At 41.8% G+C, this 26,539-nt stretch overlaps 2 protein-coding genes across 2 annotated transcripts; one reads left to right on the forward strand and one right to left on the reverse strand.

The window, feature by feature from the left end:
• On the forward strand, positions 1–2,600 carry psmg4 (proteasome (prosome, macropain) assembly chaperone 4). The gene is made up of 3 exons (XM_079687306.1): positions 1–341; positions 1,209–1,284; positions 2,209–2,600. The coding sequence occupies exons 1-3, from the start codon at positions 138–140 to the stop codon at positions 2,328–2,330; spliced, it is 402 nt and encodes a 133-aa protein (XP_079543432.1). The 5' UTR covers positions 1–137; the 3' UTR covers positions 2,331–2,600.
• Positions 2,484–24,672, reverse strand: slc22a23 (solute carrier family 22 member 23). The gene is made up of 10 exons (XM_079687109.1): positions 23,588–24,672; positions 21,271–21,374; positions 19,747–19,901; positions 8,775–8,961; positions 8,376–8,503; positions 7,455–7,557; positions 7,022–7,248; positions 5,777–5,809; positions 5,520–5,643; positions 2,484–4,412 (listed from the first exon to the last, which is right to left on the reverse strand). Exons 1-10 carry the CDS (start codon positions 24,014–24,016, stop codon positions 3,992–3,994), a joined length of 1,911 nt encoding a protein of 636 aa, XP_079543235.1. The 5' UTR covers positions 24,017–24,672; the 3' UTR covers positions 2,484–3,991.
• Positions 24,673–26,539: the final 1,867 nt, after the last annotated feature.

Consider the following 26,539-nt stretch of genomic DNA (forward strand, 5'->3'; position numbering starts at 1 on the left):
TTTATGGTCACGATCGGTTGTGCTGGTGCTGCACGTGAGAGCATTGGCGATCGATTACTTTGGACTGCCGTTTTTCTCTCCTCCGGAAGTAGTTGTTTCTGTTTGCAGCTAGCACGAGTTTAAATGTTTGCTAGTCAATGTTATATAGACTTAAACCAAAAAAGATGAGTGAGACACAAAACGGAGAGGTTTTTGAGGCAATTACGGTGTATAATTTTTCGGAGAAAATTTTGGAGCAGTCCATACACTTTCACGTGATGAAGCTGAGCGGCGGGTTCTTCCTGTGGGTCGGTTCGAGTCCGGTTCTGTCCAACCTGGCGGTCTCCATGAGCAGCAAATATGTAGGTAGACAATTTAATTAACAGGGATGCAATGTAACTAAGTACTGTACTTCAGTACACACTCCCGCCACTGTACTTGAGTTTACGTTATACTAATAGGTTACTACCATAGACTGTATATAAAGGTTACTACGCTAAAAATCTGAGAGAAATGTTGTATATGTTTTACTTCACTTATTTTTACAAATGTATATGTTATATGTATATTCTCTAATACTTATTGTTTTATTAAAAGGAATATTCTTTTTGTACTTTTTTGTACTTTCTACACAGTATTGTTATCCTTTTACTTTGCTGTGTGTGTGTGTGTGTGTGTGTGTGTGTGTGTGTGTGTGTGTGTGTGTGTGTGTGTGTGTGTGTGTGTGTGTGTGTGTGTGTGTGTGTCATTTCATTGTAAATATAGGGACTGATTTATTTAAGCATTAAAAACGTTAGATTTGTATATGATTGTTCCATCAGTGTTATAAATTATACTTAAATAATATAATACATCTGCTGCATAAAATTGAGGCTGTGGCTCAGTGGATAGTGTGATGGACTTCGAATCAGGGGATAGCAAGTTCAAGTCCCACTGCAATCAGCATGTCATTATGTCCCTGGGCAAGACACTTCACCCCAGATTGCCTCTGTGAGGATTGTCCACAGTACTGAATGTTTGTTAGTCGCTTTGGATAAAAGCGACTAACAAATGACATGTAAAGTACAGTTCTGACTATAACACTACAAACACAAAGCTGACACATTTAGGAACAAAAGCTGACAAACAGATAATAACAAGGTCTAGCATTATTTGTTTATGTCGGATATCTAATTATTTTGTCTTGCCTAGAGAATAACCCTGTTCTACTCATTGCTTTTTGTCTGCAGGATTCGATGCCTTTATCAACATTAGTCATGGGGGACCCATCTAACACTGCTGCAAATTCCTTGGCGCAGAGATTAGGTAATTATGTTTGACTTTTCTTCAAATGTATTGTCTTTTTATTGCTGTCAATGGAGAAAGTTATAATAACTTATTAAACACTAACGCTATTTTCAGCTGTGGTTATATTCATTTATATTTTGAATGTTTTATCCCATATATTTGAAACTGCTTGTAATTCATTTTAGTGTTAACAGTTCTCCAAATCCTGCAGTTGTGTTAATACAGTTTCATGTGTGAGTTGATTTAAAAAGTCTCTGCTATGCAGTGGTGGAAGAAGTACTTATATCTTTAGTAAAAGTAGAAATAGCACCGTCAAAGACTACTCAATTAAAAGTAAAAGTCCTACATTCTGAATGCTGCTTGAACAAGCCTACAGTATTATCTCCAACATGTACCTCAAGTATCAAAAGTATTTTACAGAAAGTATTTTTCCCTTTATTTTATTATAGAATAGTGTAACATTATTTGTTAGTTTGACTTAAGTACAGCACTTGGGTAAATGTACTTTGTAACCACAAAACGATACACGAGTTTGACAAAAATAAAAGTGATAATGATATTCACTATGCTTGGCTCCAGATGTGAGTTTCAAGTCTTAACAGGTCGATCTCCATACCAACCAGAATCAAATAAAAAAACCTGTGGCTTCTTGGGATGTGTGGGGAAACACACAGAAGTCCTTTGGCATGCTTTTGTAAATGTTTGGCTAAAACAAGCAAAACACTGATGGGGTCCAATCATAAGATCTTGTCAGCTAATCGATACGTTTCTTCATTCGTCAGATGTGGGAAACTGAGGTTCTCTACAAATGTGCACATTCATTTCTTGGAAAGAAGTCATTCAGCAAGACTCCAAGTCATCTATTAGCTGCCCTTCTGCAGAGTATAGCAAACTAGTTAGTGTGTTAGCGAAAATAAATTGATATGATTGTCTGTTTTGCAGCAAAGAAAACTAAAAAGCAAGTGTACGTGAGTTACAGTCTCCCGATGACGGACAACAACTTCAGTCTTTTGGTGGAGAAGAGGATCAAAAAGGAGCTGGAGCTTCTTCCTGAGCACTTCTGAACTCTTGGACATTGTTTTGTGTAGAACTGAGGACATGTAGGAAGGAGGGCAACATGAAACGGCAGGTTTCTTCTTCTTCTTCTAGTTCTTCTTTGGACTTACATACTTTCTTCCCATACTGTCATCAAACTCCAACACAATAACCACAGATGATCACATCAAGTGTTCTTTTATTGACATAATAAATTAAGAGGTTTATTATCAAAACATGTAGGCCTATGGCTTTTTGTACAAATGCATCATATTAAAAAAATAACACTTAGAAAACGACATTAGTAGTTGAGTTATTTTTTTTTCTGCGAGTGTTTAACTGTCAAACATACAATCTAGCAAACCATACAGGGTGTTCAAAATACGTACTGACACTAAATGTGATTAAAAAAGATTCACGTATATTTGGATGAAAGAAATGGTGTATCTATTCAATGTGCTTATCTTCTATAAAAGTCGATGGTCCACACATTATGAATGAATGGTACATGTATACATACCTTACATTTTAATGCAGGCTTAAGGGATACTTACGTAGTAAAGTGTATAAATGTACACTAATAACAACTAGGCCAGGACTGTGCAGAACACACTGCTCTAATCTAATCTTCACAAACGTTTACTTCAAAAAACTGTAAAACATTGTGCTTTCTGGCTAGAGCTAACACATCCTAGGAGCAGGAGTACAACATTACCACGGTACAGAGAACAAGGAATGAGTTGGAGTGGAAATATATTTGCTAGTTAAGGAGGTATTTCAAGCAACAAAATTGCCCTTGGCAGCATGTCAAAAATAAATACTGGTCATTCTCTGTTTAGTTAAAAACAACAGAGCCATCATAAAGCCATTAAAATGCTGAAATGCGTCATAAGACATGTGCACACTTATGTCCGTTCAACTCTCAGATTTGTTCAGCAGTCGCTACAGGCTACACTTACATTCTGCAGAGGTCTCCGGCTGTTCCCCGCACAAGAGAAAACCATCATACACCCACACCAGAAACAGTAGGCTCTGTTTAAAAAATCAGTGCCCACCCCGACCTCATCTCTGAGGACAAAGTGCCACGTTGGACTTCTAGCAAAGGGACCACAAATAACAAGAAAAATACATGTAAAACAATTTGTGCCCTTTCATGCAAAAAACAGTGGTAGTGGTTTAGCCAATCCCTGGGTCTCCACTCTCCAACATGTTGGCCGAAAATCCCAAACACTTGATTGTGCCTCTGACATTTAGTGCAAAAATAACTTATAAAGAATTATAAGATGCAGTGAGATCCTCTCAATGAGTCAAAACGTCAAACAGAAAAGTCACAGAGCACGTTATTGAAAGCTAGTCTGCTCCACTTTTCTCTTCTCACTTGCCTGCGTCTGCTCCATTCACCTGTAAATCATTCTCGACAAAGCGGACCACAGAGCAAGACAAATCACCACTGAAGACTTTCATATTATCAAACACACACTGACTTCAGGTGAAATTCGTCCAGTACAATATTTTTGGCAACTCCTGAATGAATCATAGTCACTACAAACTACACAAATGTATTATCGTCACTGTTTCAAATCTCAGCGTTACAGAGTTCATCTGGTTCATTCGAAAAGTAATTTTCTCCCTTGAAAATGTTCCAGTTCAAGTTAATGCTTGAGCAACAGTATTCAACAATTGCTATTGCTCACACTCCATTGGCTATGGCATGATTTCCAATCACCTCCCCTCCAGTGGCCAGGGCGTAGGAGGCAGGAACCGCTGCCAGAGCGGTTGCTGCTGCCACCGTAGCGCCCCCAGTGGTCGTGAGGTGTAGCGGCGTGTCGTGGACTCTGGAGTAGTCCCCGTCAGTCTTGGCGAGAAGCAGGTGCTGCTCTCCTGGGTGGAGCAGCGTTTGACGGGTGAAGGTCTCTCCGTCCGCCATGCTCTCCGGCAGGGGCTGGCCCCGGGGCTCGGGCAGCAGCAGCAGGCAGATGATGCACAGCAGGGTGCAGCAGGCGAAGATCACGTGGTGCAGGAAGTAGCCTTTCTGGTTGTGGAGCTCCATGATTGGCGCAGTGAGCATGCCGAAGCCGGCGCTGGCCAGGACCAGGCCAAGTCCTCCACCCCTGCACAGAGAGAGGATCTGTTACCAAGGTAATCTGACAGGACTTAAAACGTACAACCGTTGAAGTGTCAAACATGCCCTGAAACCTCCCTTCTCCATTGTCTGACATTTTTTTGTATATTTTCAAAACCGACAATCTCTTCATGAACTTGCCTCTTATGTTAATTATGTCACTTTTTTTTCTATCAAGTGCCCTTGTTAGTTTTAATCAGTTTCAACCTGGACTTTATTAAGTCAAGTTTATTTTTAAACTATAATGTGAGCACCACATAAGGGAAATGCTGCACTGAAAAAAGTAGTATTATATTAAGTCTCCTTTTTCTTTTGTCAAGAACAATTACAAAAATATTTTTTAAATGTTAAATTAGATTGTTACCGTTCCTTTGCCATCTCATATTTATAAAAAGGTATTTATTTCGATAACAATATTCGGCTTTTTCTCTGATATTCTCTTTTTTCATTCTCATACTTCTTCCTCTTTCTATGTGACATGTTTGTACAAACTAGTTAGCATACTGCGCCCTTTTGGTAACTAACTCACCCCTGTCAGTCAAAACTACACCACAAGATGGAGCCAATGTGCAACATGAGAACAAGAGCTCTGCCCGGAGATTCCGTTGGAGTAATGTAATACCCAGTATGGACTTTATAGTAATTGTCGCAGTATGTTTAAAAAAAAAAAAAAATGTACATCAACATTTGGTACCAACATATATACTGACAGACATCAGTTAAGCTTTGGCTTCACACTGTTGAATTGATTGAATTCTACATGTGTGTTTAACACACAACATACTCAAATCTACTTAAAAAGGGTATGTCATTCATCATTTGCCACACAGTAGGTCTACTGTATATCTACAATAATGAATGTATTATTTGTTTCATACATAAATGTTTATTACATTTTTCTTTAACTGTTGCCAATTTTTTGGTTGCTATATAAAAATGTGACCCTGTGATTTGGACACTAAAATAAAATGGTGCATAGTAGATGGTTCACTATGAGTAACTCATAAGAAATGATTTCAGACCCAGCCTTGAGCTCGCCTACAGCAGAAGGCTCCCCTGAGTGTTATCTTTCATGTTTATGACCGTCCAGGCTCACCTGATGACGGTAGGAGTAATTTCAGCACAAAAGAATATGCTGAGTGTGCTGACTGCATGAGAGGAGAACATGCCGATGATGGAGAAAGCCACAGAGAATTTCCTGTTCAGGGTATCGCGCAGAACTGAAGAGAAGAGGAGAAGATAATGTTTATCCGGAAATATCAACATGAAACCAAAAGCTAATTTATCATTAGCCAGGGGTACAGACACGTTCTGCACTACAGTATATCACAAACCAACTAGATGTGAGTGTACCTGTGTCGTGGCGAAGGCCGTACTTCCCAAATACTGGATTACATCGGCAAGCATTGGAGAAAAGAAAAGAGGAAATCATGTCATTTGTAAGCACAAAGAGCAGCACGGTGCTGACTCAAGAGGACTTCAGGAGGAATCTGAACAGTTTACCACTGAAGTCTGAAATAAGGACTACTGTACTGCATATGTAGGTCATAAAACACAAAGTGGCTCCTATTAGTGTGAGAGTTCAAATACAGTCTGTACTGTTTTAATGACAGGAATGTGCATGTTCACTTAACATTACTGTTGCATTTTGGCTTTCTTTTTGGTTTGACATAACTTTCAGGATTGTCTGAACTGAATTGAGTTCAAATGTCACTATGCCAAATTATAATGACACTTTAACTAATCCACCACCCGAGCACTTTTGAGGGTTTTTTTCTTGTCAAAACAGAATAACGGTGTTTTTCAGGTTGATGGTAAAATGCTAATCTTAGCATGCCTATCTAACTAGCTGCTTGTCTGCATTTGCAACCTAGCTTACATTCCAATTCCTAAGCTGAGCATGACTTTAGGTAAGTATCATTTGTTTTGGCTTATTATAGAAGAAACTTCGTTCTAGGAGTCGGTCCTGTGTTAAGCTAACCTGTAATCAATGTTACTTTAGCAGCTCTGATTTGCTACTAGTTTGAGATGTATGCTAAACTCATTGCTTACTCCTCATACTACAAATGTATTTGCTGAGATGCAAGTTTCAATTTCATATAAATTGTGTATTCTCTACAATCAACATCACATTATGTTAGCAAGAGATAACAGCCTAATATTATACTGATGTTTCCTTGAAAGGATATAGAACTAAATTAGAGTACAATGTAGAATGCAGAATTTTTACACAAAATGTGCCATCTAGTTAGCATGACTTTATCAATCTTGACATCAAGTCAGAAGTTAAGTTTCTCATGTGCGGTTTTCAATTTCCAAATTAGCCAAAAACAAACAGATGTTAAAGCTAAGGTTTGTGCAACAACTAACCTATTTACCATAATTTACTGTAGCTAGCTATCTACAGCTAATATGCAAATTCGCTGCTTGTAGTCATACAAATCAATGATTTTCAGCTAAAAATTAGAAGTTGCCTTTCGTTTATATCTGTTTAAACAAATAAAACCAACCCAAATTGAAGTGAGTTTATCATTATAAACTGCACAGGTAAAACTTTAGCAATGCTAGCTAAGTGTAGCGGGACTTGTGATTACTCACGGTTGAGTAATCCCAGCTGCAGTAGCGATGCCAGGGCTGTTATGATCATGAAGGTGAGCAGCCCCCCACGCCGACCCATCAACCCCACCGCGGGGCAAACAGCCAGGCAGGTTGCCACGGCGATGCCAGCCATAGTGTAGTAGTCCGCATGGCACAGAGCAATTGGCTGGGCCTCCGGGTCCATCATACTGCGGGCGAAGCAGTGGTGAATCCCATAACCTGTCAGCCTGCAGAGACAACAAATAAGACAATAAGAAGCGGACAGGGAGGAGGAACCTGAGACATGCGCCTGCCACGGGGAAGACCTGTGGGGTTTACTCCCACGTGCATGTCTTCATTTCCCTCTCGGGGATGAGCTCATGTAAATCATGCTCTCTCAACACCACGGATGTTGGCTTTGATCAGAAAAGGAGCCCGGCCATGACACACTTACGAGTTGACACACAGCACCACAATGTTTTTCCACAGGTTCCTGGTGCTCATCATCTTGACAATGCAGGTCCTCTGGGGCTTCTTGTGCAGCTCCTGCTCCAGCTCTGTAAGAAACATGAAACGCACACCTTCAGACCTTTCCTTACAGAAGGTAATGAGAGGCCGGCCACTAAGGGACCTGCAGCACAGAGAAGCTTATGTGCAGTCAGTCAGCCTTAAGATAGATACAGCACATCCCTTTGGCCACTCATCATTTATCTGTCTACTCAGTTGCTGAGAGAGGCAGAAACACGTACTCAATCACAAAGACACGGAGTATGAGCAAGGAGAGATCTCAGTGAGGAAAATCCAACACATTTCCTTTTTTTCTAAGGACTGTATGTTTGCAACACATTTCCTTTTGAACTTTAAAAGTAATTTATAAATAAAAATCCCCAATATCTAATAGTTGAGCTTCATAAATGTTATCTTTTACTGCCCAGTATTTTAAAGTGTATTTATTTGCACATTGTTCTTTTATTTGAAACAAAACAAGCGATTTGAAGATTAGACACTGGACTTTTAGAACTTGTGTTTTCACTATTTTCTGGCATTTTTCTGGAAAATGAATTAAACTTAAATGAAAATGCTCCTTAGTGGGAACCTTCTACAGAAGTCAGACTTATTTGAAGAGCGTGTATGTGGGTTATTGCAATTACATATCGTCATGGAATCAGTTGGGAAATGCTTCTTCATAAATACATGCTTGCACACGGAAAGAAGATCTATGGGTCTTTGTATGCAAGTCAGAGTCTTTGGGTTTGTTGCATGTTTCATCACATAACATGGATGAAGACCTAAAATGTGATTTTAAGCAAAATGGTGCATACATTCCAAGTATTCAATGGATTTTGTATAACTCATCTTGTTTAATGTCCCTCACCTGTAAGAACTCCACTGGGCTCAGTTGTCAAGTTAACCTCGTTCTTCCTGGCAATGCGCAGCATCATGACTTTGGACCTCTTGTAGTGCTGGGTGGCCAGCAACCAGCGCAACGACTCAGGGAAAAGCCTGCAGAGCGAAATAAATACGTTGAAAGGAAGGACATGAAAAGTACACACAAAGAAGGATGAGAGCAGATGTGTAAGAGCCAGAAAAAGAAACAGACAGAAAGCGAGGAAGAAGATAAACAATAGAAGAAAGAGAGTATTGTTTGTAAGTTGAAGCAGAGGCTGCTCAGTTCTGTGTAGAGCAGTGTGTACTGTACAAGCCATCGCCTGGCTCAGCGAGGGAAGAATCTGCGCTCCACCCGCTGTGGATTTCCTCAGAGGGCGAGACTCACCAGACGTAGGGCAGCATCAGAACGAAGGGGCTGATTATGACAATCTGCAGGACCTGCCAGTCATCCCAATCCGGCCAATTGCGGCACAGAGCAGCCACCCCTGGCATCAGTAGTTGCCCGGCCACCATCAAAAAACTGGCCACCATTGTCATGGAGAAGCGCCAGGCTGGCAAACAAAGCTCGATTCCTAAAAAATGAAGAGACGGAGAGAATAGGGAAACAGGGAGATTTAGTTTCACATAAAGTACAGATTCTTGTAGAGTGTGTGCACCAGAAGAGAAAAGTAAATGATGTATAAGCCTTATGTGTGTCTATGTGATTACCATCAGAACTAACAGCAGCCTTAATGGCCTGGAAGAGTGTGATGCATGTGTTTGTTTAATGGTGAGGCCCGTATTGAATTTCCTCTCTTTGTGAATTATTAAAGACTCCTATTACTGATCTTTCCCATGAGAACCCACTATAGTTTAACACCAGACCTCGATATAAACTTAGGATGCACTTCACGTCAAAGCTATTGAAAGGGTTCAGCTGCTCAGAAAGCGTTTTACTGTATCCACCCTTTCATTTCCCTCCTCATCCCCTCCCCTGTGACATGGTACAGTCCAGATGGCCTGGCCCATATGGCAAGGTCTTTTTGAAGGTGACCATTGTGGAAGGGAGGGAGGGAGGGAGGGAGGGAGGGAGGGCGGGCGGACGGGGGGAAACTCGCCAACCTGGCCTCATGTACAGTCGCATGTTATTGTGGACAAGAAGAGAAAGAGGAGGGGGAGGAAAAGGGATGGGAGGTAGGGAGAGGAGAAAGTAGGAAGACAGGAGCAGAATACAAATTACTTTCCCCCCATTAAGGAAACGGAAAAGTCCCCCTATTCATCAGCGGAATCACCAGAGGAATAAAGACTAGCAAGAGGCGAGGCAGAGAAAACACACACAGACAGGGCGAAGGAGAGAATGAGAGAAAGATGACAAAGATTTCCACGTAACAGAAAGACAGGAGAATGATTAAGTTACAAGAAACGGAAAGAAAGGTATTACTGGAAATCCCTTCATCTCTGTTCTCTCAAGCCCCAGACGTACAATTTTAGTTCATATTTTCAAAAGCCCCCCCTACAGAAACCAAAACAGATAAAGGAAATTACACTGACTCGTAATCCCTAACCTGCCTCATCTCTTTTATCCTCTCTTCACGCATCAAAGGAGAAAGAAGAAAGTCTGTCTATCCATCAGCTGTTAGTGTATAAAGTGGTAACGTAAAAAGAACCCAGAGGCTCATTCTTGGTAAGAATCCTTTCCTGTATTACAGGAAAAACTGTGTGTGTCTCTCATGCATTGTAGGTCATAGTTCACGTAGGATGTTGATCTGTTAACTTTGGCGAATGTATGTATAATAGTTTTGCAGCTTCGCTTTCGAATCCCTAGTTGGAATTCAAAGTCTTATTATTGTCACTATACAAAACAGGATTGCACAGGAGTGTTGTATCCACCTCCACTCAACACACAGACAAGGTATAAACCTTGTCTGTGTGTTGCACCGTTGGAGAAGCCTGTGACCTAAGATTGTCATCGACATAACTACTCTGTAGCTATGTTCATATTACAAATAAAGAACCTTGAACCTTGAACCAGATCAGAGTATTCAATTTGATTAAAATAGAGGCGATGAAATGGAATGATGAACAGCAACCAACCGGAGATGTCCCGCCTCTTAGCCTATCACAGGGGTCGGCAACCTTTTTGATATGAAGTGCCATTTAAAAAAGAAATTGTTATCAGCGTGCCAACCATAGGTGTCAACGATCGAGAATTATCAACGGGAGGGGGGGGTTGAGGTGTTGGACGCTCGTGAACTATCAGCAGGAGGGCGGGGAAGCAGTGTGTGGACCTGTCAGCGCAACTTACATGATGCCGAATTTAACAAACACCTTTAAATAATTGGTTTAAACGGCATAATAATAAGGACGATCGTCCGTTCTGTGATTCTCCAGAGCACACATGTTAGGATATTAGGCTCATGGAAGTGAAACGAGGAAGCGGAAAAACAGAGGTCTGTGATGTATTTTGTGAAACAGAAGAACAGCTAAATAAATGCAACAGCCTCCCAAGAAGAGCTCGCCTCTCTCAAGTCATTTAAGTTAAAGTTAGTTATTGAACCTGAAGCTTGTTGCTTCTGCCCTCCTCGACTACGGTCTGGGAGCCGACAAGAAAGTTCAACACACAGATGGCCAGTCCGCCCCTTTGTAGCGTATTATTTCGATAACAGATGAGTAGATCGCCACTGGGCTTTCAACTAAATACACAGCCACGCAAAAACTGCTGCATTTGTACAGCTCCTTGTGGGTACTGCAATTAGTGAAGTGCTTTATTCCTCTGTGGTGAAACGATCAGCACTGCACCACGGAGGAAAGCGGCAGAAAGTCACCTGGAGATAAAGAGAGCGGGGCTGCGTTGCATGCATGGCTTCCTTCTGCAGGTAACGGGGAGACGCGCTCTGGCGGCGGTCTCGTTCAGGATCGGAAAATACAATTTCAATATTTTGCACACTTATTCCACTTATTCCTAGTGTGCCAATGGTTACGGTGCCGCGTGCCAGCATTGGCACGCGGCAGGGGTTGCCGACCCCTGGCCTATCACATACAATGTGTTGGTGCGCTAGCCAATAGAAGCGTGAGTGTTATGTAGTGATGTCAATATGTTACCGAAGTAAACAACGTCCAATGGAGGCGTTTCAGGCAGTGAGGGGAATGTGTGGGAGAGAAACTGCCTATGATGTGAACTTTGACCTTTTAGCTATAACACACTACAGGAAAGGGAAACCACAAAAAGCATAATAGGGCCCCTTTGAAGTTAACTTTCAACCCACAAAAAATGTACCATGATCTTTGAACAATAATATACGTAGAGATAATAACGCCTACTGAGCAAAATAAGAGATAGAGTAGGGCCATTCCACCTCAAGTCTATACAACTGATAACAGCTGATAACGGCCACTTGATGGTGTTCTAACAACTAAAGTCGGTGGCTTGTGCAAATTTACTGTATTTCCACCACTGCCGTCCTTTCTGACAAACAACACAGAGAAGTGTCTCTGTGGTGCCGCTATCAACAGCCGTCGATAGGCAAGGACCAGACAGAGACACACACACACACACTCTCTCTCACACACACACACACACACACACACACACACACACACACACACACACACACACACACACACACACACACACACACAACTAGAGACATACCCTGTACCTTGGCTTTGCAATTGATCTCCAAACCTACCTCACAAAACAAGAACCACTCTATCAACACACACACACACACACACACACACACACACACACACACACACACACACACACACACACACACACACACACACACACACACACACACACACACTCACACACACACACACACACACACACACACACACACACACACACACACACACACACAAACACTGGCAAAGACCTTTTGTTCCAGCTGAGTGGGAGAATAGTTCTCCTTGTGCCGATTATCTCACTGCCCCCCCCCCCCCCCCAGTGGGCTGATCTCCTCCCTCACCCACCCCCCCCCCCCCCCCCTCCCACTCTTCCCTCTTGCGCATCAGGGCTGAAGTGGCTCCCTCACCCTTTGTAAAGCCACCATCCCCCACTTCTACCCTCCCTCCTCCTCCTCCTCCCCCTCCCTCTTTCACTACGCAGCTTCTCCACTGTCCCGCCATCTGAGCAGTTGCAGATGAGGGCAGTGAAAAACAAAAAGATACAATGGAAGAAAGGGAGGCTAAAAACAAAGAGAATGCAACAAAAGGCATCTGATCTAATGACCATACTAATCTTTGATGACAAATGTCTGACAGCAGCACCACACACTGCTGCTCCCTCGCTAACCTTGCCTGGGGCATGAGAACAGGGCGCAGGGACGATTGGCTTTCTAACAGCATGAATTCAGAGCGAGAACCACAGTCTGTCCGTGTGTACCATGTGGATGTATACGTAGGAAGGATGCAGGTGGTAATAATATGCACTTTAGATTCAGGGAAAGAAAGAATAGTAGTGTCAATCCACAAATGATTGAATAATAAGTTTATTGCTGCAACGATCAGTTGACTAACCAGTCTTATATGCTGATTTTTTTTAAGCAAAGATCTCAGAAAATGCTGTTTTTAGCATCAAATATGGAGGTTTCCTGCATCTAAGTGAAAAATTCAACTGAATTTCTTTGGACCTTTGGAGTTATAAACCCAAATAATGAAAGGATTAATCCATAATGAAATAATTACTGTCCAACCGCCTTACTATAAAGACAAATATTGCCCTGCCTTAAACCATGATGCTTCCTTTGGTAAAAGAAATGCCAAACATTGACTAGTGCCGACTATTCTCTGTTCTATATCACTGATCGTGTAAGTACCTTTGTGATTGGACCTTCTTTTGGACAAAACAGTTTCAACAAGTTGCCTTAAATGGCTGATAATGAGCATTTGTCACTTTGTTTTGCCTTATTAGTCTATACAAATGCATTCATAATGACAAAGTCTTCTGCAGCTGCTTAAGGTGGATGACTTCATAGAGAGGAAGGGAGGGGAACAGAGAGGATGTTTTACAAGGGCACAGCATCAGAGGACAGTACTTCACCCCAGCTGACTCAGCAGTAGCTGTTCCCCCAGCTCATAAAACACACACACACACACACACTTGCGTATATATATATATATATAAATCGTACGTCTCTGTCCTTACCTAAAAGTCTCCGAGGAGAAGAGACAAATAGGACGACAAAAATATGTTAACCTTTAGTCGTCGGTGTAAAAGCAACTGCAGCCTAATTCCTCTGGGTGCTTGCAAACTGCGTTCACTGAAATCCCCTGAGTACCACATGATCACTCCCCAAATGGCTTGAAACGTGGATCTGAAATGATATAAGCTTTCTACAGCTACTATAGTCCCTGGTAATCATAGGATGTACACTGAATTTAAAGGTTGACAGAATTTGGTGAGAAAAACATGTTTAGAAACGTCCTCAGCACAACCTATTCTTCTTGCTTTGTTTGTCCCTGAAGGGAAATGTGAGCCAACTGACACGTTTTTGTGATAAATTGCAAGTCTCGATAACTATAACAAGACAGAATTTCCTTGCCCCATCATGCCTCGTCGTTTTTTTTATTGTTCCATGATTTGGAGTCCAAACAGGCAAGTCTATTGTCAGTCAGGTCTAGTAAGCAGTTACAAAGCTTAATGCACTATTTCTCTCTGAAACCTCAAGGATGAAAGAGTAAAGCCAATGCATAAGTGCCTTAAACTTTGACATGGTCAGTGAGTTGAGAAAATATCTGATTGTATAGAAGTCTATGAGAAATGTTCCTACCCCTGACCCAGAAAAATACTCTTTCTGCTCAGTAAACCATTTTTCAATTGAGTGTATGGCCTTAAATGCATGTTCCAAGTATTCTTTAATACAGCATGTTGTTCATTTTGTAAATGATTAAAGGTAGGGTAGGTCATTCACTTCAGAAACACTTTTTGTTATATTCCATGGAATGCTCTTAACATCCCGAAAGCAATGAATAAATTAAGTGCTTTGACAATAAATAGATACAAATATTTCATCTGTGGAAGCCGTGGTACTGTAAAAAGCACGACCAATTATCTGAGCCAGCCCGGCTAAAATAACTGGATGGCCTACCTGCCTGTCAGCCTTCCATCTGTGCACAAACTTATCTTGTGCCCTCATTGGTCATGTGCGCGTTCGTGTGTGTTGGAGGAGGGGCTCTGTAAGAAAGTGGCAGATTTTGTTCGGTTGTGTATTTTCAAATTCTAGCACACTCAAGCCGGTTTCTCCATTCTAGTGGGTTGAATAGTTTGAGAAATTTCTATGGATGATTAAAGCTTTCAGAATCCATTAGAACTGTTTTGAGAACCGACTAACTTCCTCTGCGATCTGCTGTGAGGAAGCAGCTTTCAGAGCCAACAGAGAATAAATATGTGTTATCAAAAGTTACATTTAGTATTGCCTAAAATGTTGTTCTAATACTTGCTAACAGCACTTGTATTCATATAAATGTGTTTTCCAGATGAATTTGGATGATGGGCAGATAAAGAAGGGACGAGGTACCAGGACACAGAAGCTCTTTCCTACGATCTCAAAGGGGATTGTCCTGAGGTGCTAAATAAAAACTCATAAACCTGTGCACACAATATGCACACAATACACAAATCAACACATTTGCAGAGTAAACTAAAGCTTCTGCTGGCAGCTCCAGAGGAGTTTATTATTGGCTGCGTGCTGCAGAGAGATAACCGAACGATGAAAGATTTTAAATGAGCCTCGAGAAAATTAGAAATTGAGGGCGAGAGTGCTGGTAGTAATGAAATGGTACTGAGAGAGAGAGGGAGAGGAGGAGGAGGAGGAGACGGGGTTGAATGGGGCAGAAGAGAGTTGAGGGAAGCATACAGGGGAAATGAAAAAGGCCAGAGAGCTGCATTTTAGAAATAGAAATGGTGTGCTGCATTTACAGTGACAGAAGGAAAGAAGAGAGGGAGGCAGAAATAGTATTTCTGCAGAGAAATGGGCCCGATAAGATGTAGCACACATGCATGCTCACTGGACTATCATCCATAATACAGCAAATATTTTATCGGTGCTACTTGCATGTTTATTGGTCTGATCGGCTTCCCGCTGCAGCCTATTTAGCACTCAGCAGTCTAGCACACTGCAACGTTAAGTGCTGGCTTTAAGCTTAATTTTAGGGTTTCACATCCGTCTCTTTTTCGTAAACACCCGCCCAGCTCCCAATTTTAGCACAACGCAGCAGGATAAAGGTACTTACCATACAGTACATAACAGTTAACCAAGGACAAACACTAACAAGAAAACAACCATAGCATTTCTGTCAAGGTTAAACAAGGAGGTTGATTTGTTATGGATGTTTTTTCTTGATAGGATTGGCTACTGCTATCTTATTTACAACCTTTGTTTTTGACTGATTGCTCGTGTTTTTTGCCCTGTAGGACTTATTTTTAACAATGTTGCTTTTCCACAGATCTCATCCCAGGTCTTACAGCAACATAACCCTGAGTATGCCCTGATCTCAGAGGCGTATGATGAGGTCGGCCATGTTCAGTACTTGGATGGGATACTGGAAGCTTAGTGAGTACAATCGTATTATTGCAAATAAAGGAAAAGGCTCATAACTACTGAAATGTGTCCTTTTTGTAATAAATAATAGTATCCCTTTAAATATTAAGGTAGTATATCCGAGTTTCAGATGCCTTTTGGGAGAGTGTCTATAAATAGGGATTCATTTCCACACTGTGGATCTGATGTGTATTCAAACACTCCTTGGTTGCCTCTTTTACAGTAATTAAACATTATTAAGTACATATAATCCAGTACTGTACTTGATTACCATTTGGAGGTACACAACTTAAATATTTAAGATTTTACTGACAAAACATGTGATTCATTTATAAAGCGTGATACTCAATACTGCAATAGTTGGAACTATCCAACAGGATGTTAAGTAGTTCAAATGTGCCCCACTTCCACCAACATTTTGAAAACCTTTTTAGAATGTTGGATTCAATTAAGGATTTGTACTCGTAACAAAGCATTTGTACATAGCAACTTAGATGCAAGTATTTGCAGTTTTAGTGGTTAAGACAGTAATCCATGCCTTTGTCACCACTCGGCTGGATTACTGTAACTCTCTCTACATGGGGGTCAGTGTGTCCTCCCTCGCTCGTCTGCAGCGGGAGCAAAATGCCGCAGCAAGGCTTTTAACTGGCACACGGAAATATGACCACATTTCCCCCAATACATTTTAGGTATCATTTCAAAATCCTTTTATTTACTTTTAAATCCCTAAATGGCATGACCCCACCATATCTTTCTGAGCTGCTACACCCTTACACGCCAAACCGCCCTCTCAGGTCAGCGGATCAACTGATCCTGAACGTGCTCAGAACCAAGTCAAAGCTCAGAGGGGGCCGTTGCTTCTCTGTAGCGGGTCCCACACTGTGGAACGATCTGCCCCTGCACATCAGACAGGCCGCCACACTGTGGAACGATCTGCCCCTGCACATCAGACAGGCCGCCACACTGTGGAACGATCTGCCCCTGCACATCAGACAGGCCGCCACACTGCCTGCTTTTAAATCGCTTCTTAAAACCCACCTCTTCTCCTTAGCGTATTAGCATATTTTAGAGCGTTGCTTTTATTGGTTTTAAATTGTCTATTGTTTTTACTTGTACTTGTTTTATGGTGTGTGAGCTGAGCTGTGTTACTTTTTGTATGTTTTGTTTATTTGACTGTACAGCACCTTGGTCTGGAGGTTTAAAGTGCTCTATAAATAAAGCTGTATTGTATTGTATTATTAACAGGAAAAACTTCAAATTATAGAGTATAATCACTTCGACTAGTCATGGCTACAGAGCCAACATGACAAAACAATGTGTGACTGCCAAAACACTAACAGACTGTTTCTCTCCTGCAGAGCGACTGTTGTGACTCCAGGCAAACAATGAAAGCCGAAACAAGGTACAGTGAGAAGTTTCCTATTCCACTCTGTATCTGTGGTGTTTTAGTTTGAAACAATGAAACATTGTGGATTGCATCGCCTCACAGCTCATATGTATTCAGCCTTCCAGGATGCGTTTACTAGAAAATTGAAATGTGTGTGCCGTTATTCTAAATGTCTCTTTACTGTAGATGCGATGGCAGTGTGTATTAACTGCTGTCAGAGTGTGAGTCTACTTCAAAGCGACTCATTCTGTGGTAGAGAGCTGATTTGACCGTCTACTGTATTCATCTACACCTCACACAACCAACAGACACCTCACACACTAGCTCACACAAATACGTTTTTAGCACTTCAAAGTACATGCATACAATCTGCTACCTCACACAGACAGTAGAGACCAACACACACATACGGTTACCAACCCCATTATTGTCAATCCTAAGCACACACAAACAAGTAATATATAAAACAATTGCCTCACCTCCAGATATTGTTATTTGACAAACAGACGGAAATAAATGAAAAGTGTGTGCATGACTGAATGTGCTAAAGGGACAGATATACTGTAGAGGGAGAAGAGGAAATGTGCCCCTGATATACGTACAGTAAAGTAAAGTGAGCATAAATACTGGGCTGAAGATCAAATGTACATACTGTACAAATCACAATTTAAATCTCAATTATGGCCAGAGAAATTACTGCTAAATATTCTCCTTACTTTATTAAGCCCATACAATTTTGTCCTAAACCCATCATATCCAAAGGCTACAAATGCTCTCTTGTTTTTGTAAAGCACTTAAAGTTGTCAATTATACTAGAAAAGCTGCCAAATCGACCATAAATCAATTACACTCATTTCACATTCACAACACCCTGTGAGCCTCAACACACTATTAGTATTCTTAGCATTTTGCTTTCCTTTGAATACATCACAAATTAAACTCTCAGGAGTCTCGTGGCAGACGGCTCGGAGGTGTCCATTTTGTTTGTTTGTTTTTTTAAGCAGTTCAGTAGAGATTTATCAGGAGCCCCCGCTGAGAGGGACAAAACCCGCCCAACCGCCCAGGCTCACAGTCTGCCATGGCTTCACGCATAATGTATGACTAATCCCCTACTGGCCTGACAGAGAAAGGAGGACTGCAGCGGGTGAGAAAGATGGGAGACGGCAGCAGGGAGAAGGGAGAGTTCAGGTAATGCAGCTGGGGGTGGAGGGTGAGGAGGAATAGAATGCTATCAGCGAGTTTGGGTCATTTACATCTCCTTGGCCAATGGCCATCATGCAAAGGCTCATACTGTAGAGGAAGATGTTTTACACGGAGAGGGAAAAACAGACCTACTGTCTCTGCACACATTTGCACCACAAACTTTAAGAATTATAGCAGATCTGTTAAAGGGACAGTTTGTCTGCCTTCTCTGTTTTACCATTGGAACTATTGTATTTTTAACTACACCACCATATCGTATCACTGCACTGAGACAAAGCGTGCATCTACGTATTTAGGATGTAGTTTGATAGAAAGAAAGTAATTCCTACATGAAACCGCTCTCAACAAGGTCTGTGGATTATCCTATGTTACTGGTTTGTGATTTAAGGAAATATACATTGCTTTTTGTAATGTATTTTTTGCGCTTTTTGAACCACAAGCAAAGTGCCATGTAGATTTATAACATTACAGTGAAGGCAGGGCTCTATAGGTTTGATATATCCAGCACTAGGCAACGCACACCATAACAATGGACGAATAACACTAGGGGTTATAGGAATAACATATTTTGGCAGTGATAGTCCATGTAAGCTGCTGCCCTACTACCTTCTGTGTCAAACCCACTATCTGTATATTCCCTAAAGAATAAGGTAGCTTAAATGCAAATCTGAGACAGCAATTTCTATTAGCTTAGTCGCTACATTCAAGTCAACAGAACATATCTGAACCTAGCTCACCCTCGTTGCCTTCCCCAAACCCAGGACATACAACAGGTGTACTGAATACTATAAACCACACCCATGTAACAATTGCCAAATGTGTGCTGTGTAAGCAATAATGATGATGATAAAAACAATAAACACAGGCTAACTAAGCTTGTTGGCTCCTACAATTAGTATAAGTCATACCTACAAAAACAACACCCCCAAAACATTTGGGGGTTAACTTTGACCACCTATGAGTATTATGTGAGGATAAAAGTAATGAGATTCCTTATCAGTTCGTAGGTATTGTTGTTGCTACTGGCAAGACACAATCCTTTTTCTCTAAAGTTCTGCAAGAGACAGGAAACAAAAAGTGTTCCTCTATGTCCCTTCCAGGAATCCCTACAGTACTCTAGGGAAATAATGATTCATTTGAATAAAAAACAAGAAATGACAGAGCATGAATTAGGAAAGACAGGAGCTGGAAAGCAGAAATAAAAAGCAGACAGGCATAAGGAGGAGAAAGCGTATACTTACTGAGCACGTAGAGGGAGAGAGCGAGGCCCGCCAAGCAGAAACCCTCAAAGAAGCGTAAGGTGCTGAACATGGTGACGTTTACAGAGAACGCAACACTCACACCAAACCCCAGCATGAAAAGCACCGAGATAATCAACACCGGGTGTCGACCAAACCTTAGAAACAGAGAGAAGCAAGAAAAAGACAGATGTAGCAAAGTGTTTCAAATCTGTCACAAACTGAGAAAAAAAGAAGCTTTTATTATGAAAGGGATCACCCCCCTCATTGTTAGCTTCAGATGCTGCCGACATCCTGCTTCAAGGGGGGTCAGTAGGTCAATGGGTCAGGTCAGAGCTGAGGCCTGTTAGGGCAGCACATTTCTTTACATTGTTTCCATGGTTACTGATCCCAATCACAATGCAAGGCCTTTTTTTCCCACGAGGCATCTCGGGGGGTTCACAGGCCTTCAGACAGGGCCTCAATAAATGTAACGGACATCGTGCCTTGAAGGGTCAGATCATTAAATGACAAATAAACATATTTGTTCAGCGCAGATAGATTGGGTTTTGATTATACTTGTGTAGCGATTTAGTTTTTGGTGCTCCAATTTAAAAACAAATGATTTGGTAGCAACATGTCTGAAGACAATATTCTGGTAACTCTTGGATGTTTCTTTCATACATTTTTCGAACAAATAAATGTTTCCTGTTGATAGTGACAACAAGTAAGGGAAAGAAGGTTTAGTATAAGAATACACTTTTTTGCATGAGGTCTATTGTTGCCATTAACATTTTGAGGCAACACTAGTAGAAACATTACGTGTCTTTAGGGGTGGCACTGTAAGTCAGCAAATTCATCCACACTGTCAACCAAAATCAGTCGGATTGCCATTACATTTGATGCAGATATTCAGGGTCCCAAGAGGAAAACTCCTTTGTTTCTCTTGACATTTCCTCTACAACCATCAGCAGCTTCAGTTAAATATATCCACATCTACAAAAAATATTGGCACAAAACGTTTCAGTTAAGAGTTAAATGTCTCAGTAACAATTGTTAAGATCTTTAGGACATTTGGTAGAGACCTTCATGTCCACCAGAGGATAAATCAAAATTACTGATGTTTCCATGATTTTAAATCTAGCATCAGGTAGAGGTTTTCATTTGAATAATACCTTCTTTTATGAACAAACACTTACTAAACTGATGACAATATGGTGAACATGGAAAGCCTGTTAGCACTGTTATTGTTAGAATGCTAATGTTAGCATTTAGCTCTACGGACCACTGTATGAAAAGACAGCATCACAGACAAGCTAGGGTTGTTAACGTATAGCGCATAACAAAACTTAATTCACCACCATTGTTTTGTTCTGAAAGTATTAATCTAAACCTATGTAAACAAAACAAGCTATCTGCAAGGGCGATGAATACCAGTAAAGGTAAGTGACTTTTTTTCTTCTTCTGTAATTCAGTTGAATGGGTGTTTTAAGGTTAACTATCAGAAGCTGTATAGAGGCACAACAAATACATAAAAAGGCAGCTTACCAGTCAGCCATGACACCCATCACTAGGTAGCCAAATATGGAGCCCACCAGCAAAGAGAACTTGGCAATGTGCACCTTCCAGGCTGAGTCACACACCAGGTTCCACTGAAACAAGAGACAAACGCAGAGAGAGAGGAACATTTGGCAACTTTTCAGAGAAAACCACCCACAACCTGATAAAAGGGAATTAAACATCACCATCGGAGCACAGGAAAACAAAGAAATGTGGGGTTTTCTCTTTCGAGTCTCTCAAACTCTCTGACTCAGTGTTTTGATAATTCATGAATGTTGATAAGTGTGCAAACGTGCTGCTTTTGGAATATTCAAATGTGCATCTTGAAATAAAGAAGCAAGCGCGTGAGAGAAAGAGCAGCTGGTTTGTGAATGTGGGCGCATGTCTATAACACAAATCATGGCTTTGAACTCTTGCCTTTAAACCACATGGGTCAGTGAATACACCGCCACAGTTCTCAGGATCTGAAACTCAGCCAGGGACACATGTGGAAGCACGATGTGTGCTCCATGTTTACAACCCTGAGAGTATCAGTAAGAGCACAGCAGAGCGATTCAGTTGTGTGTAAAATAGTGTTGGTGTTTAATAGCGAGTTACACAACTCTAGCTGAGCTTCCCACTGAGCAGGGGAGCAAAGGAGGAGATGATTATTGGATATGACTGATGGTTTTTGTTGTGAAATGGCCGGTGGTGATGTGGAGAACTCAGCCAGTATGGGTTTATTAAGTACGGGCTATTAGCACCAGTGTTATCTGAGACAACAGATAGCAGTCATGCACACAGGCTGCGTGATCACTCAACAACTCTGTAGAATAGTCACCTAAAGTGATGACCATAACGTTTTTATATTTAAACACACTGTGTTCTTGAAAAGTTTATATCTTACACTTGGGCTAGTATTTGTTTACAGGTTGTTTATAATTGCTTGCTTCTGTAACTAGCGAGGGCTCATATCGATGATTTACAACAGTTGAACAACGTAGTAACGCCATTCACCCCCTGTATCCTGTTTCAGTTGTTTAGGAGTAAATAAGGCACATGGAAAGAATGCACAAAAGCACAGCTGCATTTAATAAAAGTAGATAACAACAGTGCAAGTTGTAATTTTTACAAAATGTCTATTTAATTAAAGTGACTATTAACATTTGGAATCATTGCTCAACAGGACATCAATGTCATTTTATTGATAGTCTACACGCGAGTACTGCACCCCCTCAACCCAGGAGCGCTGCTAGGTTCTGTTTAAAGATTAAGAAATAAAAGTATATTGACCGTAACAGACCTGAATGTACTCTATTTTAAACAAACAATTTATCAGGAATCCTATTTTTTTTAAAGGATAATGGAATCAGTATTGGTAAAATCTCATCAAATCCGATTCGTCTACAAGCCAATGGAAAGATTAACCTGCTAGGGCTTCAGGGGGCTTCCACTCTCTACAACATATATGCAACATTAGCAAACATTTGAAATAATAAAGGTTTATAAACTGGATTTTGACACAGGGGCCCTTTTTAAAACATGAATTTACTTTGGTTTTAGGGCATGAAGGTCCTTATTATGTCAGTGCTCTAGTGTGGGGAATTCCAAATAAACTCAGTTATTTAACACAAACCAGCTACATTTGGAGCTATCAGGGTTCCTGGAGTTCTGAGCAAAGATGCACTGATCCCTTAGATTGGTATGTTGGCCATATTAAAGATGGTTCCTTTCAATGCCATTATAAATGTCAGTTTTTTTACTAACATTCACTTAGTCATGAAAGAAAACACATCGTATTAAAAGCTGTATCGGTCTACTCCTGGTTCTCTGGCTGTCGACAGTCGCCCACCTTGCCAAGTTGCTAATCCAGCCTTGCACAATTTAAGTGCTATGTGTAATGTAATGCGTGCGAATGTAACCCTGTGCATTGCACTTAACAGGAGTTGGATCTCTACATGTATTTTGGTTATAGTTTCCCATATTGTGATGTTGAAATGTTGAAAATAGTGTAATACATCGCGTGATACTAATTTCAACCAAATCACCCAGCCAAACACACACACACACACACACACACACACACACACACACACACACACACACACACGTACACACACGCACACACACACACACACACACACACACACACACACACACACACACACACACACACACACACATTGAGGTCAGTGGGTAACTTGTCAATAAGCTGTTGGTGCATCAGCCTCTGCTGTGAACTGAGTGGCAGTGATGAAGATGAGGATGAAGAGCAGAGAGCTGTCTTCTCTGCCAGATAACACTGTGGCTCTATCTCAGTCGTTACCTTGGTAACCACATTCTGACTAAGTCCCGTCTGCAGCTCGAGCCTCCACTCCTTGCACGCGCACAGCATACCGTTGCTGTCGCCCAGACCCTCCCCGGTGCCGTTGCCTTTGAGTTGCCACGCGGGCGCGCCGCCGGGGACGGTGACCGGCGGGGGTCCCGCGGTCCAGTTGGTCTCGTTGGTGAGAGGTTGCAAGCACGTGACATGGGGCTGAGCCAGGAGGAAATAATCCGAAAACTGGCTAAAGCCGATGAACAATGCCGGGATCCAGGTCAGGACCACGAGCTGCTTCTGATGCTTCCCGAAGCCCCCCAGGGACGGTAGCACCGAGCCATCGATGTGAGGCAGCAGCCGGGGCACCGGGTGCTCTAGCGGGGTGAAGCCGTTCTCGGGCGGGTGGTCCTGCGCCTCCAGCCGGCCGGCTGCCATCACGGCCCGGCCACAAAGACAGCAGCTGTGCGCAACAGCGGGTGAAGCAAAGCCCCCGCTCTGCCGCCGTCCGCGCACTCTGCGTTAAGCCCTTTGACACAAATGAAGCCCTCCGCGCAGATAAATCCTGTGTATAGCCAACAAAAGCACGATCCAAAAATAGTAGGGTCTCCGATCCGTGCAGGCGTGCAGAGGCACCAAATCACCGAGCAGAGTTCCTCATGGCAAGGGGGCTTGAAGCGACCAGGGGATGTCCGAGTGGAGAAGCGGTGTCAGGACGAGAGGCTCCCGCAGAGGAGAGGGCTCGGACAGGCATGCATGCTCACCAGCACGGGCTTTGTATTCCATAAGTTCAGCTTCTAAAGTGGGATCCATCCATGTGCAGCTCAACTGGGCCAGGCCTGCTGGTTGTGTAGAAATGGAATATGGAGCCACCCTTGGGTCCACTAAACATCTGCTGCTCCTTCTTCCATGAGCGCCACAGGTCTCATACCTGCCCAAACGGGGACCTCCTGGATGTGTACATCACTTAGTTCCTCAAGTGCAGAATATCCGAGCTCCAAGTCATCCCCGGTCCACTGTAACGGTGCTTAGTCCAGAGACACGGTGGACTACGCTGCTCGGTGTCTCGCCGTCTTGTCAATGGAAGAGGGTGCTGAAGAGGGGCTGGGAGAGGCAGGCAAGCCCCGCCCTCCCTTGGTCGCGCTATGCGCTCCGATTGGAGAGCTTTCAAAGGGCGACTGCACCACTGACGGGCATCTGCAGGCAACAATGATCCCCTTTGTGCAGCCTCTGCCAACTCCACTTCATATTAAGCTTGTTAGGATTCAGTCATTCACATCGACACAGGATGATTAAAGATCACATTTTAAAAGCAGGCATATTGCTGCGGATTTTTTTTACAAGGTGGTTCGTGGTAATGCGTTTGCTGACCGTCCCACTGAGGTTTTCTTTCATATTTTATTTCATAACCGTCATATAAATAGGCCTATTAGCTACTGGTTTGAGGAGACAGTAGGAGGGTGTCAGTTATTTTTGGATGTAGTGCCAACTGGTAGCCGCAAGGGGGCGTCAAACGATCATAATAGACCCCCTTGTAATTGTGTTTACCTTTATTATCAGATTACAGCATTAACCACACAGAACATAAACCATAGGCCACACAGATGTTTGTTGAAGGTGCAGAAAAGCAAGCAAGTGAGATAAAAATGTATTTAAACGGATATAAATATTGAGTGTAGTATTGGTGTTGTTGTGGCTGCAGCTGCTCCCAAAGGACTGAGGGAGAGTGACCTTGAGATGCAAGAGTGACACATTTTCCCCCTGCAGCCAAGTGTGTGTGTGCGCTGTGTGTTTGTTTTGTGCATGCCTGTGTGTGTTTACGTGATAACAGTTTAATCCCGATGCACCTGAATGACACATAGCTGGTTTAGGGGCTGACGGTGTAGCAGAGAGGTAAGTTTGTGCTCATCTCTCATCTCCTTCTTCATTGTCCTCTGAGATTAATTAGGGTTTGACATGTAGGAGGAACATGCTGTGTTCGTGTGTGTCATCTGTTACTGTTTCAACCACACCCAATCTATTGCACATACCAGTGCTGGCTCAGGAACTCTTAGGGCTTCAAACAGAATGTGAGCCCCCTCCACACAAACAAAAACACAAAGTAAGTTAAATAAAAGCTAATTAAATTAGGCGTAAATAAACTGAATTTCACTGCTGGCAATCTTTCATTTTAATTAGTGAATGGTAATTGAACTAATACATCAAAAATGAACGATAAAATTATTGATTGATGGTTAGTTACTTCACATAGCTGTCTAATTGTTCAAAATCTTGGAAAAAACATGCTTATTGGCTTTCTTTCCAATAGTTAGATGTGAAGATAAAGACATTTCCCGCTGATCATTTTATCCCCATTAGGAACATTTAAATGTAGGGTTTGGCACAAATTAACTGTTAATAGTCACTCATTAACTGTAGACTCTGCAGAGAGATAAATAAACTGTTGTCAATTAAGAATTAATTAAAGCCTTAATCCTCAGCCAAGCTGAAATGGACCTAATGGTTTTAATATAGAGAAACAAGTGGAATCACACAAAGTTCTGGTAAGATGCATTCAACCATACTTTTGAAAACAGATAAGTAGCATATTATCACTGTGTGAGAACTCGCTACAATTGCCCAAAACAATTCCAGTAGGAGGAATGGGCTGCACTTTCAAAAACTATGCAAAACACATGCAGGTTAAGAAAATCTTCCCCAACTTGACAACACATGCGCAGCATTAACTAAAAGCGCTGCATAAGCAAAACGCTACAAAAAAATGCTGCATAATAAAGTGTTTTTACATTATTCATATTTGAAATAATTAAGTTACCTACATTAGCCAGCTAGATTACAGTAGATCTGTAATAATATAGGAAGTAATCATGCGATCGCATGGTTAAAATTAGCCAATAAAACTTCATTTTCAGTCTGTATCCTGTGACAGCTGGTGTGCATCACTTTTCAATGTCCTAATGT

This window comes from Notothenia rossii (assembly GCF_949606895.1).
Source record: "Notothenia rossii genome assembly, chromosome: 1".
NCBI classification, from domain to species: Eukaryota; Metazoa; Chordata; class Actinopteri; order Perciformes; family Nototheniidae; genus Notothenia; species Notothenia rossii.